At 40.0% G+C, this 16329-nt stretch overlaps 1 protein-coding gene across 1 annotated transcript in view; it reads right to left on the bottom strand.

The window, feature by feature from the left end:
• Window positions 1-16329, bottom strand: part of NOX3 (NADPH oxidase 3) — a 47473-nt gene that overhangs the window by 10740 nt on the left and 20404 nt on the right. The window contains exons 8-11 of the mRNA XM_045009410.1: window positions 13551-13643; window positions 11868-12121; window positions 8945-9107; window positions 1906-2052 (exon numbers count right to left, since the gene is read on the bottom strand). Of these exons, the coding sequence (XP_044865345.1) occupies window positions 1906-2052; window positions 8945-9107; window positions 11868-12121; window positions 13551-13643 (657 nt within the window). The remainder of the gene's footprint in view (window positions 1-1905; window positions 2053-8944; window positions 9108-11867; window positions 12122-13550; window positions 13644-16329) is intronic.

The following is a 16329-nucleotide window of genomic DNA, read 5'->3' on the forward strand; positions in this document are numbered from 1 at the left end:
GGCAAATTTAAAACTCATTAAAGGAAATACATTTTCACACAACACAAAATTAACTTGCAGAACTCACTACCCTCCAGCCAGGTCACTAATTTAATTCACCCCATTCTGAGGTAACAGAGTCAAAAGAAATATATATAGTCCAGTGTTTCTCAAACTGGGGTCACCTCTTGTGTAGGGAAAGCCCCTGGCAGGCCAGGCTGGTTTGTTTAGCTGCCCTGTCCACAGGTCTGGCCGATCGCGGCTCCCACTGGCTGCAGTTCACCACAGCAGGCCAATGGGAGCTGCTGGAAGCGGCGGCCAGTAAATCCCTCGGCCCGCGCCGCTTCCAGCAGCCCTCATTGGCCCAGAGCAGCGAACCGCGGCCAGTGGGAGCCGCGATTGGCCGGACCTGGGGCGGGGCAGGTAAACAAACCGGCCCGGCCCACCAGGGGTTTTCCCTACACAAGCGGCGACCCCAGTTTGAGAAACACTGATATAGTCCCACGTCCTCACAATAGGGAGGGCCTTAAGTTTAAGGTGACCATTTTTTTCAAATTTAAAACCAGGACATTTAAAATTGGTCGATTTTGGCGGGCTCTGTGTGATGACGTCATCATCGAGTTCCCACGGTCGGGCTGTATGTAATGCGCGGGAGTATTATTGAAGAGTCGCCGTGGCCACAATATAGTGAGAAGCAGCAAAGAATATAGTGAGAGTGCGTGTGCTGAATGCCGAGTATTGCCGAGATCCAACAACGAGAACCGTCGTGTAAAATAAAACTAAAACTAGGATAAATTAATAAAATTGATTTAGGCTGGTTTATCAAGGATTGATTTGATGTACTCAATCTTTTGATAAATTAATAATTTTTGATTTTGTAGTCCTAAACTGTACTGGTTACATCTCACGACTAACCAGACCAATGTTCAAAAAACCAGTACTGTACTGGTAAAACCAGTACGTATGGTCACTTTACTTAAGTTCCCCTGCTGAGCCCTCTAGGTGACTCAGCTTCGCCTTGGGGCTTTCAACATCTCTACCCTTTCCTTACTTCTGAGAGGGGTGTGTGGAAGGGAGGTTTTTGTACTCTCCACAACAAGGGTGGTTGGTAGGGGAGCCCGGGCCCTCTTACTGTACCGGGCTGCAACCAAGAGCCCTATTAGAGGCAAAAATATCAGCATACTGAAGTGCCTTGAGGCTGCCTCTCTGGGTCACTTCCTACCATTTGCCTCCCAAAAAGTCTCAAAGTCCAATATAAGATAGCAAAAAAAAAGAAAAATCTGACCCTTCAGCCCAGCTGATAGCCCCTTCCTGGCAGCAAAGGCTTTTGTAGTTCCCTTGTTCAGGAGCTCTCAGGATAGATCTGTCCTCCTACCCTGACTGACCCCTTTTTTAGCCATCTGGCTCCCTTTAAAGCTCCTCCTCCAGCTGAAGCAGGAATTAAGTAAGGAATTAAAGTAAGGAATTAAAAATAACAATAATTGTGAAAGGTATTCCACAAACCATCATGCCAACATCCAATTTAGGGTTCAGAAGAAATTTTCCATGCTGGCAAGGTGTCTTCCACCTTACTCTACAGCAGATAGTACTGGTGACTTCCAGAGATAGGATATTGAACTAGATGGACTCCACGTTCGATCCAATACAGCAATTCTTATGTTCCTATTTTCCTAAAGCTGAATTGGAAGTGGGCTCTATATTTACAGATCTTTGTCTCCTTGCTTCCTGTTAGTGGAGTTATAATGGTGTAAGTGTGGAAAAATATCACAAAAGATTTAAAAAAGAAATTTTAGGAGAAAAAAAACCTGTTTATCAAATACTTCAAGAATTTATAATTACATTAATTCATCCATTTGCTTGTTCCTGTTTCATATGCTGCCATACTGGAAAATAAGGTACATTAACTCAAACCTATTTCATTAATACCTGACTTTCATCCCAGCCAGTAAGAAATATATGATAACTAAGAAAATGGGTTTTCCCTTTCTCAGCCATTTGTGTTTCCAGCAAGAACAGGAGATCAGCAAACCACTCAAAGGCAGATGCATCTCGGCAAGTCCAATAGAAATAAACCTGTCAGGTAAAAGTAAGGAAATTCAACAAGACATAAGCTTTCAACAAGCTTTCTATAAAGCTCTTAAATTATTTATGTTGAGATAAGTGGTTAATCTTATAGCATTCTACTGTACTCCAGTGGAAATTTAAACACGATCCCATCTACTTTTGACATTGTGGAGTTTCTTTGTATGTTTTAAAACACCTTTTTCTTCTTAAAAAATGTGAGTGAATTTAGTGATTAAAGTATTAATTCAGACAGGCAATATGCAAGCCATCTAATTCTGTCAATGCATCTTGGCTTACAAAACCTAACTGCATTTTTCTCGAATAGAGACTGAAAATCCTATGAAACTCTGCAGTGATTTCGAGATGTGATCAAACAGGGAGTAAGATGAGACCACCACACTCAATTTCATTCATCCACTAAGAAAGTTATTCTATTTTGTTGAGATTCTTATACCATGCCCATCACTGTGGTATTGAACTCTGGTTCCAAAGGTGAAAAATCTGTGAACTAGCCCACTCTGTCCTTTTAGTCTTAAGGTTGGCGATACCGTATTGAGTGCAGCATTAAACATCTATGCTCCTAGACAAAACTCTTAAATACATTTATTATGACTCTTCATTTATTATAGATGGGGCTGGTAGTGCCACCTACTATTAAGGTTGCCAGACATTCCAATGATAAGATTTTGTTTTCAGTTGCTTATAACAATTGCCAAACTTTAACCATCTGGGCTGAAATTTTCATTGCTGTGTGTTGGCCTCAAGATGATTTTGGGGGGGCAAATTTCACCTAAAAAGATACAGCTGTTTCCAAAACTGAGACTAAGGGAAAATATGTTGTTTTGCCCATGTTGGAAAATTCTTGAGACCTATTCTTTGTAATGCTCTAGTGCCCTCAAGTTATAGAGCAGAGAATAGAAATTTGGTGGGGGCGGGCTTTATGTCAGGGAGATGCCTTTTGTCATCTTTGACAACCCACCTACATTTGTCCAAGTTATAAGCCTTTGAAAAAATCACAGTTTGCAAATGTTCAATAGATCATTACTATCGCTTAACAGCTAAAACCCCTAAAGATTCCTTCCTCACTGTGCATGCTCAAGCCTCTGACATCTCCTACTGCTGAATGGACTGCGCAGGCATCATCCCTACAGAGTGACTGTGCGTGTTCTAGCCCCTTACAGCAGCTACACATGACCAGGCTATGCATGTGCCACCCCCACAAGGCAATTGAGCATGCTCCAGACTCTGGAGCAGTGATGGGCAACCTGAGGTCCGCAGGCCACACGCGGCCCATCAGGGTAATCTGCTGGCGGGCCGCAAGACAGTTTGTTTACATTGACTGTCCACAGGCACGGCTGCCCACAGCTCCCAGTGGCCGCGGTTCACTGTTCCCAGCCAATGGGAGCTGCAGGAAGCAGCGTCCAGCATGTTCCTGTAGCCCGCACCATTTCCCGCAGCTCCCATTGGCTGGGAACGGCGAACCGCGGTCACTGGGAGCTGCGGGCAGCTGTGCCTGTGGATAGTCAATGTAGACAAACTGTCTTGCGGCCCACCAGTGGATTACCCTGATGGACCTTGTGCGGCCCCCAGGCTGCAGGTTGCCCATCACTACTCCAGACCCTCACAGCTCTTCTGCATGACAGGACTGCACATGCACTATTCTCGCAGAGAAACTTAGCGTGTTCCATCCCCTCACAGCTTCTACACATGACTGGACTTTCCATGCACAGTTCCCACAGAGCAACTGAGCATGCACCAGCCAAGGGGTGAAGCTGGACTTTCCCTGTAATGCTAAGGCCAGGCACTGGAGTCGAGAGCAAAATCTGTGAGACTAGAACTAGCTGAGTAAAGAGAGTGAGACTGAGAGGCAGGGAAGGGAGACTGGGCCTGGGAGCTGGAGGGGAAGCTGGGGTTGTCTGGGGAAGGAGACTGGGACTGGGAGCAAGTGAGGGAAATGTATGGGGTGGGGGAGCGGGTTGCAGACCAGATGGCTGGGGGGAGAATAGGGAAATTGGATGAGGAGCTAAGAGGAAGTGGGATTCAGAGCCAGTGAGGGTTGGTGGAACCTGAGATTGGATGAGATGCTAGGGACTGGCCGCCTTGCAACGTTAATAATGTTTTTTTAAATGTAATTACCGATATTTGTATAGTCCCCCAAAGTGTACTAGACACTTTACTAATCCATAAGAAGCCGCTTCTCTCTCTCAAAGAGTATACAATCTAAGAAGAAACGAATGGGACAATGGATGTTAGAAGGGATACAAAGCTATAAACAAAGTCAGAAAAGTGATGTTTGGCTCTTGTTTTGTTGTGTCCATGATTTTTATACTGTTTTGTATATCATTTCTCCTCTTAATCCAAACTGTCTCTCTTTCTCCTCACCATGCCCCAGTGCCTTGACCTTTAAATATCAAAGGAAGTCTGACAGGTCTGCCTAATGTGTTTTTGTCTCAAACACAGCACATTTTGAAAACTGGTTAATTCCACCTTCATATTCAGCAAAACAAACTCTTAATTCTAGTCTTGTAGCCCCATACTTTATTCACTTAACTGGACTACTTCTTAGGTGTTACTAATAACTAAGCTTTTCATATCCTGAATAAATCACATTCTACATGTAATAAATGTGTGCTTTGGTTATTGTGATAATTTGGCATTTACAGCCCATGTGTGTAGAATGAATAGGGGTAAAGTTTTATTTGAGGCATGCTTATGGAGGGTGAGGTTTTGAAGCTTTACGTAGAAGACAAATGAGATACACATAGTGATGTTTCTAGTACACGTATATGCAAGAAAGATGAAATAGACTGAGCTATTGTGTAGCTTCTAGTGAAATGGTAGATGGTGGAAAGGGAATATGTTTTGTTTTATAAGTGATTACATGGCAAGATGTTCGTGTGTCTCACTCTGAAGAGTTGGGTGAATTAGAGGAGGGTCTAGGGCAGTGTTTCTCAAACTGGAAGCAGCAGCCAGTAAGTCCCTCAGCCCACGTCGCTTCCATCAACCCCCATTGACCCGGAGCAGTGAACTGCGGCCAGTGGGAGCCGCGATTGGCCGGACCTGCAGACGGGGCAGGTAAACAAACCAGCCTGGCCTGCCAGGGGCTTTCCCTACACAAGCGGCGACCCCAGTTTGAGAAACACTGGGAGCAAGGGAAAAATATTCATGACCTGCTCTTACTGCTGCTCTTAAATGTGTAGTGTGGAGGGGGGGGGCTACCCCAGAGCTGTTTCTGGGTGGCTGTGGAGGGCCACAACCTGAGTAACCACACCCCCTTTGGGTTACAGGGCATAGTCCGGCACACTGTAGTTATCTCTATCCTCCACACTCAAAGGTGAGGGTCCTGCATGGGTGCACTAACAAGACGATCAAGAATTTAGCACTCAGCCTTATAGGCATAAAGGCTGTTTCCCAAAAGCAGCTTTAACATGACATTACATTTGACAACATGAACTCTGCAGCCTTTTAGTATTTCCAAATTACTGTATTTTGCTGGAAAGTTTGAGGGATGGGGTGAATCTTAAATAGGGAACAAGAGGTTACAGCTGTTTGCCAGTGTTAGAATCTGGGTTAACCAATACAGTTTCATAAATTCCAACTACAAAATTTCAAAATTGGGGCTAGCTGGGGTGAGGACGAAAGCAGCTTGTGCATAACTAAACTGAGCGGTAACAGTCCAGTCATGAGTACTGAAATGTCCCATCCTAACCATCAAAAAAGCAATAGGAAAACTACACTCTAAGGCTATTTAATTGTGAAAAATCAATTAGATAAATGTGTACGCTTCTGATTTGCGGTGTTTTTTTAAATTATACAGCTGCTGACATTATGCAAAGCTATTAGTATTTATATCTCAACTATATGTGGGCAACACTAGGAAATATTAGTTTAATAACTGTAATGATAGCTGTACTCAAATCAAGATGAAATTGTTTTTAAAAAAAAGAAAATCCTCTTATTTATTTCCTTCATCGACATGTCTATGGTACTCACCGCTATAGAAGGCGAGTGCCGCATACTTGGAGACAGATTAAATTATTTGTAATTATATCACAAGTGGAAGCTTTTAGTCAATGGGAAAAAAATAATTACTCTGAGATTATGTCAATCTCACTTAAATGACTGATAAAAAAATTCTAATACTACTTTGGACTTCCACAGCACCTTCCATTGAGATCTCAAGATATCTTTCCAAAATTAATGATTTTAGCCTCACAACACCTGTGAGAAATAAGTATCATTATTCCCATTACACTAATGAAGAAACTGTGAAACAGAAAAGTTACATGTAAAGTAGAAATAAATGTATTCCTGTTTCTCACAGAGGTCCTGTGAGACTTAATGCATTATAGCAAAAAGCCATGGCAGGGCGTAAATTAGTTGGTCACTCGGGCACACCTTAAGTACCTTCATCCTTGTGCCTTTATCCATCCCAGACGGCAACAAAGTCTTCTAGTGCATGCCCTGAAAAGTGACTTGCTGCTATTAAAGTATGGGATATTGTTAATTCTCTCTCTCTCCCCCTCTCACCCACACTTTCACTAGTCTATTTGGACCCCTTCTCACCTCCTGCATTCCCAGAAACCACGCTGCTCTTTCAGCAGCAATTTGTCATCAAACCACCAGCTTTAACTCCCCTTATTTTATAAACATCAAGGCCTTGGACCTGCATTCAGGTCCCTGTGGGTGGACCCTTAACTGGTCTGCCCACAGACACACTTCCAGGCTCTGGCTCTAAACCTGAAACACTGAACAGCTCCCAGTTGAGTTTTTACATTAGAAAGTGAGTTAAAATGGCTGGAAGGGGAAGGGACAGTTTTTACTTGCCACTTTCTTTTTAGTGTTTCACTCTTTCGCTCTCTCCATTTCCACCCCAGCTGTCTCTTCTTCACCCTATCCTCACAAGGCACTGCCATATTTATTATTATTAATTATTATTATTATTATTATTACAAAATTAGTTCAGAGAATTAAGAATATGTTAACTTCATTGGTGCTGTCCAGGACCTGCAGCCTCAGGCACACTTTAATCAATTACATTATTAGAAATAATTCATGTTTGGAACCAGTGGATCTACTGGAGAGTTTAAAGACCCTGTTGTCTTCCTTCTGTTCTACTTAAAATCTATCTTATTTTGCAAGGAGAGAAAGTAGCCAATAGCTGCTTAATGTAGCTTACAGAATCACAATACCACACCGGAAGAGCCCTCATGAAAACTGCAAGTGGAAGTGGAGCTCAAAAACCCTCCAGAATTGACTGAGAAGGGATTTTCTCATAGAAAAATGCTACTTTTTGAAAGAAATCCATTTTTGTCAAAACCAAAAGTTTGTTTTAACTCCTTTTTTGTGTGAGAGACACTTGCTGTTTAGTCACCAGGAAGCAAAGCACTATCTAATGCTTTAGTTTTACTGCAAATACTTTAATTAACCTAATTTCCTCCCACCTCAAAATTACAATGATTTATGAGAATTATCATTGCACTTCAGTTCCTCAGGCAGCTGAGTAGAAGGAGGGAAGAGGTGAAAAAACAGCTGGAGGAGAAAAGGCAAAGAGGGAAAGGTTTCTTGTGGGGTGTGGGGGTGAGTTACAGGTTTAACTGCCTTTGCATGCATCTCAAACGTCTATGAATTTTTAAAAGTTAACTACGAAAACAGAGTGCATGTTGGGGTTAGAAGCAGACAATTTTAAAACATATTTCCATCTTTTTTATTCCTCTATTATTAAATATAATGGGTGAAAGGTTAAATATTTATCTGCGTGCTGAGATCCCAACCCATTGTCAGTATGGTTTTTAAAAAAATCATGAAAGAAAGTACAACGACAATACAAATTCTGCGCTGGACAATTGGCCTTCAAAGCCATACTCTAATAATCTTTAGCTTCAGAACTGTAGATGGAAACCTCTGTACGTTGCTGAAGGGAATCATTAATAATGAATGCCAGTGTGGAACTGTGATGGGGTACACAAACCCCACATGGGAGAGCAAGGGGTTAAGGATCAGCTCTGGGCTCAAGCAGCCGTACCCAGTCACACCTGCAAAACCTATGCAAGCTGGAGGCATGACTTTAAAAAGGAGAGAACAGCTCAGAGGGTGGCAGTGGAAGGGAGCAGATGGCTGTTGTGAGGGGAAAGTACTGCCCTTGGAGTTCATTGCCTGGGATCTGACAATCCAGACCTGTGAGAACCCACAAAGAAGAGACTAGTGACTGAATGTTCGGGTCAGAAACTAGACAGAAGTGATTGTCTCCAGGAAGCTAAAGGAGGCTGGGGTAGGAAGTGGTCCGGGAAGGTAACTGCTTAGCATACCAAGGCACCGATTGGAGCTGCCCACCATTTGGCCCTGTACCGGAGCCCAGTGGAGAGGGCAGGCCAGGGTTCCTGTACCTACGCTAAGAGAACATTACAACAACAAGAGCCTTACCTAGGGTGAGATGCCAGAGGTGGGAAGAGGCAGGGCAGGGACTTGGTGGAAGGTGTGGAGTGGGGATGGGGCCTGGGGCAGAGCAGGGGTTGAGTACCCCCTGGGAGCTGAGTAAGTTGGCGCCTATGCTCCACCCTCGCTTCTTTTTTGTTATGGGTTACCTGGGTATCAAGGTGAATTGTAAGGAGATGCCACTGCACCAGTGGTTGAGGTAATAAAAATGTTCAATTAGGCCTTTAATAGAGTAAGCTAGCAGCTAAAAAGTACTTTATCTCAGAAAGTTCTGAAAACTCATTGGGTCCACTGGAGAGCAGACAAATGAGATAGTTCCTCCATCTCAACAGAAACTAAAGCAATTTCTACCCTCAACCTGAAGGAGCTGGTTATCTAATTTTGACAAGAATTAGCTTAGTAAAATACTACCAGAGGATGTGAGGGCAGTGAACTTTTAAAAGGAATTATAAACAAATTTCCCTACCTTCTCCAACGTCAGTTCTGTATTAGGATTACAGCACTTAAACCATATGGATTTTAGAATGGAGGCGAACGGAGTGACTCCTATCCCTGCTGCAATGCATACGCTGACTCGATAGTGAAAAACATCTGTAGTTGCAGCTCCAAATGGTCCATCCACAGCCAGTCTGAAGTAACAAAGTATCATTTGTTAAAAGTAAGCAACATATCAATGTGACTCAAAATCTGAGAGACACTGGGCTACATTTTCAAAAATAGTGCTTCTGTTGCATATATAAAAAATCACACGTCTAAACTGTCACACAAATTGCTATCGCACAAGGATTTAATTTTCAGTGGATGGCATTTCATAGCAAAGCAACTATTTTGTGTGAAATGAGAGCACAAGTGCATCCATGTGAGTTTGGGGCCTGGCCATCTATTTAAGCATGCAATTGCAATTTTCAGGCTTTCTGAAATGTGATTAATCATATAATTACATGTCCAAATTTAGCCAAGGTATTTGCATATTTAATTATGATTTACTGCAAAGCATCCTGTTGTTAGAGCTTTATTTTCCATATTGTATAAATCAAAGGACAGAGGAGCAGATTTATTAATCTTTTTGAAAAGTTTTCAGTATATATTTATGTAATGAGAAAGATCATATGTAAGCAAAGAATTAGTTTCTGAACTCTTTCAGAGGAACAAGTATTTCAGAAATAAAATATACTTAATAAAACTGGAAACTCTACTTAGAATCAGAATTAAGAGAAATTCGTTCAGGTCTGAATTCCTCCAGAATCAACAGTTCTCAATCAGCATCAGTCAATTTGGATAGGAATGATATAAATTAGAGCTGAAAAAGAACTATTAAATCATCTAATCCATCCTTCTTGCAGCATGGGATGTAACCCTACAGTATATTTTTGAGTGCTTTGTCCAGCCTAGTTTTAAATTACCCAAGTGATGGTGCTTCCATCACTTCCTCTGGAAGATTGTTTCACAAGCTAACATCTTACTTTCAGGAAATGTAAGTTTCCCTTATTCCAGATTTTCTGTTTACTTGCAGATGTCATTGTCTGAATCACAGTAAAAGGAAATTTAAATAGTGTAAATGAACATGCAGATGTTGTAGGAAGAGTTAAGTATGCTAATAAGAAAGGAAGAGGTAATCACTGTGCAACAGTCCACAAAATACATTTACATTAATTATTTGAAAATCTATTATTTTGAATGTTATGTTGCTGGCTTGTTTAAGGGTGTTGCTGCATAAGCAAACATGTCCCATTTTCAATTACTCTATTTCCCATTTTCAATTACACTAGTCATTTGGTTTGCTTTTATTCAAGTATTTCCAGTGGTTTGCGTGGGTAATTGCATGTTAAATAGCAACTAAACATGTACTAAAAAACAATCTTTGATAATTTAGCCACAAACCTAAGTATGTGGTTATATAAACATCTATTTTTCTCTCTACATCTGTCTTGATTTGTGCATGTTGTGCCCAATCCTGCATTTCTTGAACACTCAAAACTCCCACTGAAGTCAGTGGGAATTTAGGGCATAAAAACATACATGATGAGGTTTGTCATCAGCTGTCTAGATAGCATGTGGTAGGTACACTGCAATTATATAAGATGTACCATTCTCTGCATATAGCATTTATGGAATATTTAGAAGTAATTTTCTGTATAGTGCAGTAATGATTTAGCAGCATGATTTCATTAATATCAGTAGATGTTGATGGCTAAATCTCTGTGCACTGTTTGAAAATTCATCCTTTACTATTAATACTTGAAACAGGCGATTTTTGTTTTGAAAATGAAGTTAAACAAAGGTTACTTACGAGTAACACGAATTCTCTGAACATATTACTTTTTGCAGATCCCGTAGGAGTTGCATACCATGCCTAGCAAGCCATAGAACCATTTCTAGTAGTAAACAATTAGGAGACACACAAGCTGCTGCCATGAATCTAAACATTCCGCACCATACTTATAAGTTTCACTCACTTCTAAGAATCCTTAGTACCTCATTGCCTTACTTAACTCTATACAAAGATCTAAGGGGGAGGGAGGTAACTGAAAAGGATTTGTGAAGCTGGGGCAGAATTGAGGGAGAATGCTGGGAAAGAGGAAGAAGCACATAGGTGTCAATAGAGAGAAGATAGTTCCCTAGACCCAGTGAAAGTGGGATCAGGACAGCTGGGAGAAGTAGAATTCTCTCTGAGATAAGGAATGGAGGTAGAAAAAGAGATCCAGGTACTGGAAGAGAGTTATAGGACAGTGGCTCTCAACCCTTCCAGATGACTGTACCCCTTTCAGGAGTCTGATTTGTCTTGTGTACCCCAAGTTTCACCTCACTTAAAAACTACTGGCTTACAAAATCAGACATAAAAATACAAAAGTGTCACAACACACTATAACTGAAAAAATTGCCTACTTACATTTCAGTGTATAAAGCAGTATACACAAGTCATTGTCTATATGAAATTTTAGTTTGTACTGACTTCACTAGTGCTTTTTATGTAGCCTGTTGTAAAACTAGGCAAATATCTAGAAGACTTCTGGGTACCCCATGTTGAGAACCACAGTTGTAGGGAAGCACAACACAGGGCTAGGGAGCAAGAAAGAGGTAAGATACTATGATGATAGGTGCCATTATAAGAACCTAAATATATAAGTTAATAGATAGGAAGCTAGCATACATAAATGGCTACTGTCATTTTAATCTGATTCATAAATATACAGGTACAGCTAAATGGCCATATTTATGTATAAGCTGATTCTGAATCAGGGATTTGTGACAGACCTTCTTGATGACTAAGAGCTCTAAGTTCATATCCATATTCATTTTTCTTTAGCATAATGACATACTGAGATGGTTCCAAGTTTATCATCTAGTACTGTACAAAAGGCAACACACACAAAAATTAGTATTTAAACCTTGGTAGCTTCCAGGGCTCCTTAAAGACTTTTTCCTCTGCTCCACAGGCCTTGAACAGGGCTTCTGTCCAATCCCCAACTACTCTTATGTGCACACTGAAGAATTCCTCCTCAGGAGCTGAGGTAAGCGTGAAAGGATGCCACTCCAGTTGGGATACAGAAGGGCACTGTAGAAATATATACTGGCCAGGCTCCATTTTAAAGCCACATTTCTTCATATGGAGTTCAAGGACTCCAGAGGAATGAGTCACCACCTAAACCACAGTAAACCACAATAAAAGATCGATTTGTCCTGTTCTGCTGTGTTAATTATGAATACATGTTCATTTATAGTAAGTTACAAAGCTTCCTCTAGTTCACTTCTACTTGCCTTCAACCAAAAGGAATTAAAAAGCGGGATACACATTAGTTTTTAAGTTGGCAGTGGACAATGTACTATACAATATATCATAGTGCTACTGTTATTCAACATCAAATTAAGAATTTCAGTTGCATGTATTATATGGTATTTTGCATTATGGATTTGAGAAGTCACGTGAAGCCTGTGTGAGAAACCACATTTTAGGCAACTTTTAGCTTGAGAGTCTGAGAGAGACCACACAACTGTATCCCCAAACATATTGGGCCTAACGTTCCTTTCACAGCAATTTGACTCCAGTGTAACTCAATTGACATGTATGATGTTATTGCTGATTTACATCAAAGTAAGTAAGAAGAACCAAGCCCATTGAATACAATTCTAATTCACTTTTACTAAAAGCTCATCTCAGTTAAGCAACTGAGTTTTTCAATATCATGAATGGTTGCTTAACAGAAATTTCAGTCCACTGAAATTCTCATTTTAGTGACTTTACCATCAAGGCTCATCTGCCACAATTATCCTCCTAGACAATGAGTCTGGGTCTGATCTCACTTAAAGCTGGTTTCACAGCTGTGTAACTCATTGATTTCAGTGGAATTATTCCTGATTTACTTACTAATGTAAGTGAGATAAACAGGCCTTGAACTTAAAGACAGATCCTCAGCTGACATAAGTTGTCATAACTCAATTGACTTCAATGGAGCTATGACTATTTTTACCAATTAAGGATATGCCTCATAATCCCCTTCAGGTCTCCAGGCTCTATGGGTAGAATCCTGGACCACTATTAAAGTTAGTATGAGTTTTGCTGCTAAGATCAGGATTTCACGCTGTAGGGCCAAAGAGAGAGAGAGACATCACCTGATCACAGGTTGCCTCATCAATCTGGTACAGATACTCCCCGGGTTACGCAAGACCCGACATACGCAAATTTGTACTTACGGAAAAAGTTCCATAAGCCAGAAATAGGATTTTCAAGTTGTGTAACGTACGGGAATACGTTTCTGATTTATGCAAAATTCAAGTTATGCTAGGCTTCCTGGAACGGAACGATTACATAAGTCGGGGGGGGCGTCTGTTCATGGAGGAACAAGTTTGCTTACATGTAGAACTTATGGACTCACTATTGGAGTGGGAGCAAAAGCTAAAACCAAATAAAAAAGCAATACTTTGCAAAACTACATGGTAATACTGGAAGCTAGCAGTCAAGATGAAGCTACAGAGTGGTCATCAACAAAATTAGGAAATAAAAAAGGTCTGTGGATAAAACCATTTCATTTGTACATTGCTTTTTATTCAGACATTTAGACTATATTACATACCTTTGTAATGACAACTTCCTGCTGAAATCTCCAGAACCTAACAATTTTTTCACAGATGTATACTACCACAGGACCGAAAACCCATTTCCAAGCCTGTAGAAAGTTGCACATAAAAAGACAACAAAACTTAAGATACAAAATGTTTTCATTTCTGATGAAATCAGCAGTTAGCATAAAATGACATGATTTGGACCTTTCTTCTATGGCTTTTGGTTGACCTACCAAGAGAGCATATTTCTTGTACTGTCTACTGAGGGACAAATTCTGGCATTTGCCTGAAACAAATATAATCAATTCCTTAATGGGTGCACTACAAAAGCTGTGTTAATGTACATCTGTATTCTGGCCAAGATCTTCCCTTTAAAAGCTTTTCCTACTAACAGACAAAAGGATTAACTACTTAGGAGTTGTATGTATATGTCATTGCTAGGTCATGGAGTATAAATACATATATTTATGGAGCAAAATCCAGAGTCTTACTCCCTTGCTTTTGTCACAGAGACTGAGACATTTCAGAGTGGTCAGAAGAGAGGTAACCAGCTTCTCCCCAGTGCTTTCATTGTTGGCTGTTGGCTTTCCAGTACGCAAATGTGTGCAGCACTAGCCAGAATTAGATCCAAAATGTTCACTTATGCTTTAAGTATATATTCTCACATATCAATTCGTCTGTTCTGTATCAATAATTGGACTAAGCTAATTTATGGCATCTAGCTGGTCATACTGTATATATTATACATGATCATTGTACTTTGCTGATCATATATACTGATCAATATAATAATAAAAAATACATAGCTGATCATGTATATTAGTGGATAATTGTACTCAGTTGGAGTATAATAGCTTTAGATAATTATATATAATTGAATCTGCAAGATTACAAAAATGCAGACATGTGTCAGTACAGAGGACACCATCATATTTCCAGTCTAATAGATGGAAGAATGCACAAAAAGCTCATTTAAGCTAACCAAAGACCTGAAAAATAGGTGGCTTTTCAAGTCACCAAATCAATATTTGTTTGCTGAAACATTGACATTGGTGTACAAATGATGCTAGGTTATAAAGCATCTTTTATGAGAAGGAAATCTTCATTCATATTATATAATTCCTTTAGATGGTGCTAAGGGGATGGAGTTGCAATTTGCCTAGGATAAGTCTTGAAAATTAAGTTAAAAAATACACATTCAAATAATGGCAAGAGGCTGACAAAAGTAAGAAGATTCTGAGTTAAAGCAGAAACTCAACTCATTCATTGTCCCTAAAGACTAGAGATGTCTCTGCACAGTCAGCAGTTTGATATGTCCCAAATAAATTAGCGTAGATTAAGTTACAGCAATGATTAAATCGTTTTTTCTGTTTGTACTACTTGTAAATAAAAACATGTAACAGAAATTGTAAGAGCTCAGCCAAAGCTTTCAAATGAGCCACTTTGATCATCAGCAAACAGCTTTTAAACACTTTCATTTTAACGTCTTCTGGATGGTTAAGAATAACAGAACATTGTCCAGAACTGGTGGACTGGTAGTGAGATGGTGCTGGACTGACTCAAGATAGGGATTGATGATATAAAGTCTGATACAAGTTAATGGTAATTGTGTCACCGACTTCAGTAGAAGCCAGATCAAGCCCATATGGGCTGACAGATACAATACAAAGTATTAAAGAAATGTCATCAGGATTTTTGCCCTTGAGTGTTCTTTTGAATGGAATTCAGAAGTACCTACCAGATATTATATCACAGCATATCACACATCCAGCAAAGTAACATTCTTACAGATAATCTATATGCCAGATGGTATTATCACAATTCATTCAATATAATGTGAATTTAAGTTTATGGTTTTGGGTATGCAGGAAAGTCTGGCAAAGGAGGTCTAACAGAAAAAGATAAGTTCACTAGTTAGCTTTATGATAGTTAATATCAGGCCATGCTGTTGAAGCAAGCTTCTGTCTGTATTCACAGAGCATAACAGCATATTGATTTTTATGGAAACACTGTAGCTGAAATTTTTAGAGAGGCATTTATTTCCTCATTAATAGTGGATAGTGGCTAACAATAGTTTAAGAAAAATCTATGTCAGCCATTAAAAGCACTACAAGATACTGTATGTTATTTTTTCCTCTATTTAAAATGTTTTGAATGGAGGTGCAGAATCCTTTGGAAATCTTAGACATAGTCTGCAGATCCCCAGGGGTCTGTGGACTTCAGGTTGAAAACTACTGCTTTAGATAGTAAGTTCTTAGGGTATGGGGTCTCTTTATTAGGGCTGTCAAGTGACTAAAAAAATTAATCGTGTGATTAATCATGCTGTTAAAAAATAATAATAAAAATAATAGAATACAACTTATTTAAATATTTTGGATGTTTTCTACATTTTTGAATATATTGGTTTCAATTAGAACACAGAATATAAAGTGTACAGTGCTTACTTTATGTTTATTTTTTATTATAAATATTTGCACTGTAAAAAACAAAAGAAATATTATTTTTCAATTAACCTCATACAAGTACCATAGTGCAATCTCTTTATCATGAAAGCAGCAAAGAATCCATCACGATTTCAACAGCTTCCACCCCACCATCAACCTCAGCCTGGACCAGTCTACACGGGAGGTCCACTTCCTAGACACCACGGTGCAAATAAGTGATGGTCACATTACCACCACCCTATACCGAAAACCTACCGACCTCTATGCCTACCTTCATGCCTCCAGCTTCCATCCCGGGCACACCACACGATCCATTGTCTACAGCCAAGCACTGAGGTACAACCGC

The sequence above is a fragment of the Mauremys mutica genome, chromosome 3 (genome assembly GCF_020497125.1).
Source record: "Mauremys mutica isolate MM-2020 ecotype Southern chromosome 3, ASM2049712v1, whole genome shotgun sequence".
Lineage (NCBI taxonomy): Eukaryota > Metazoa > Chordata > Testudines > Geoemydidae > Mauremys > Mauremys mutica.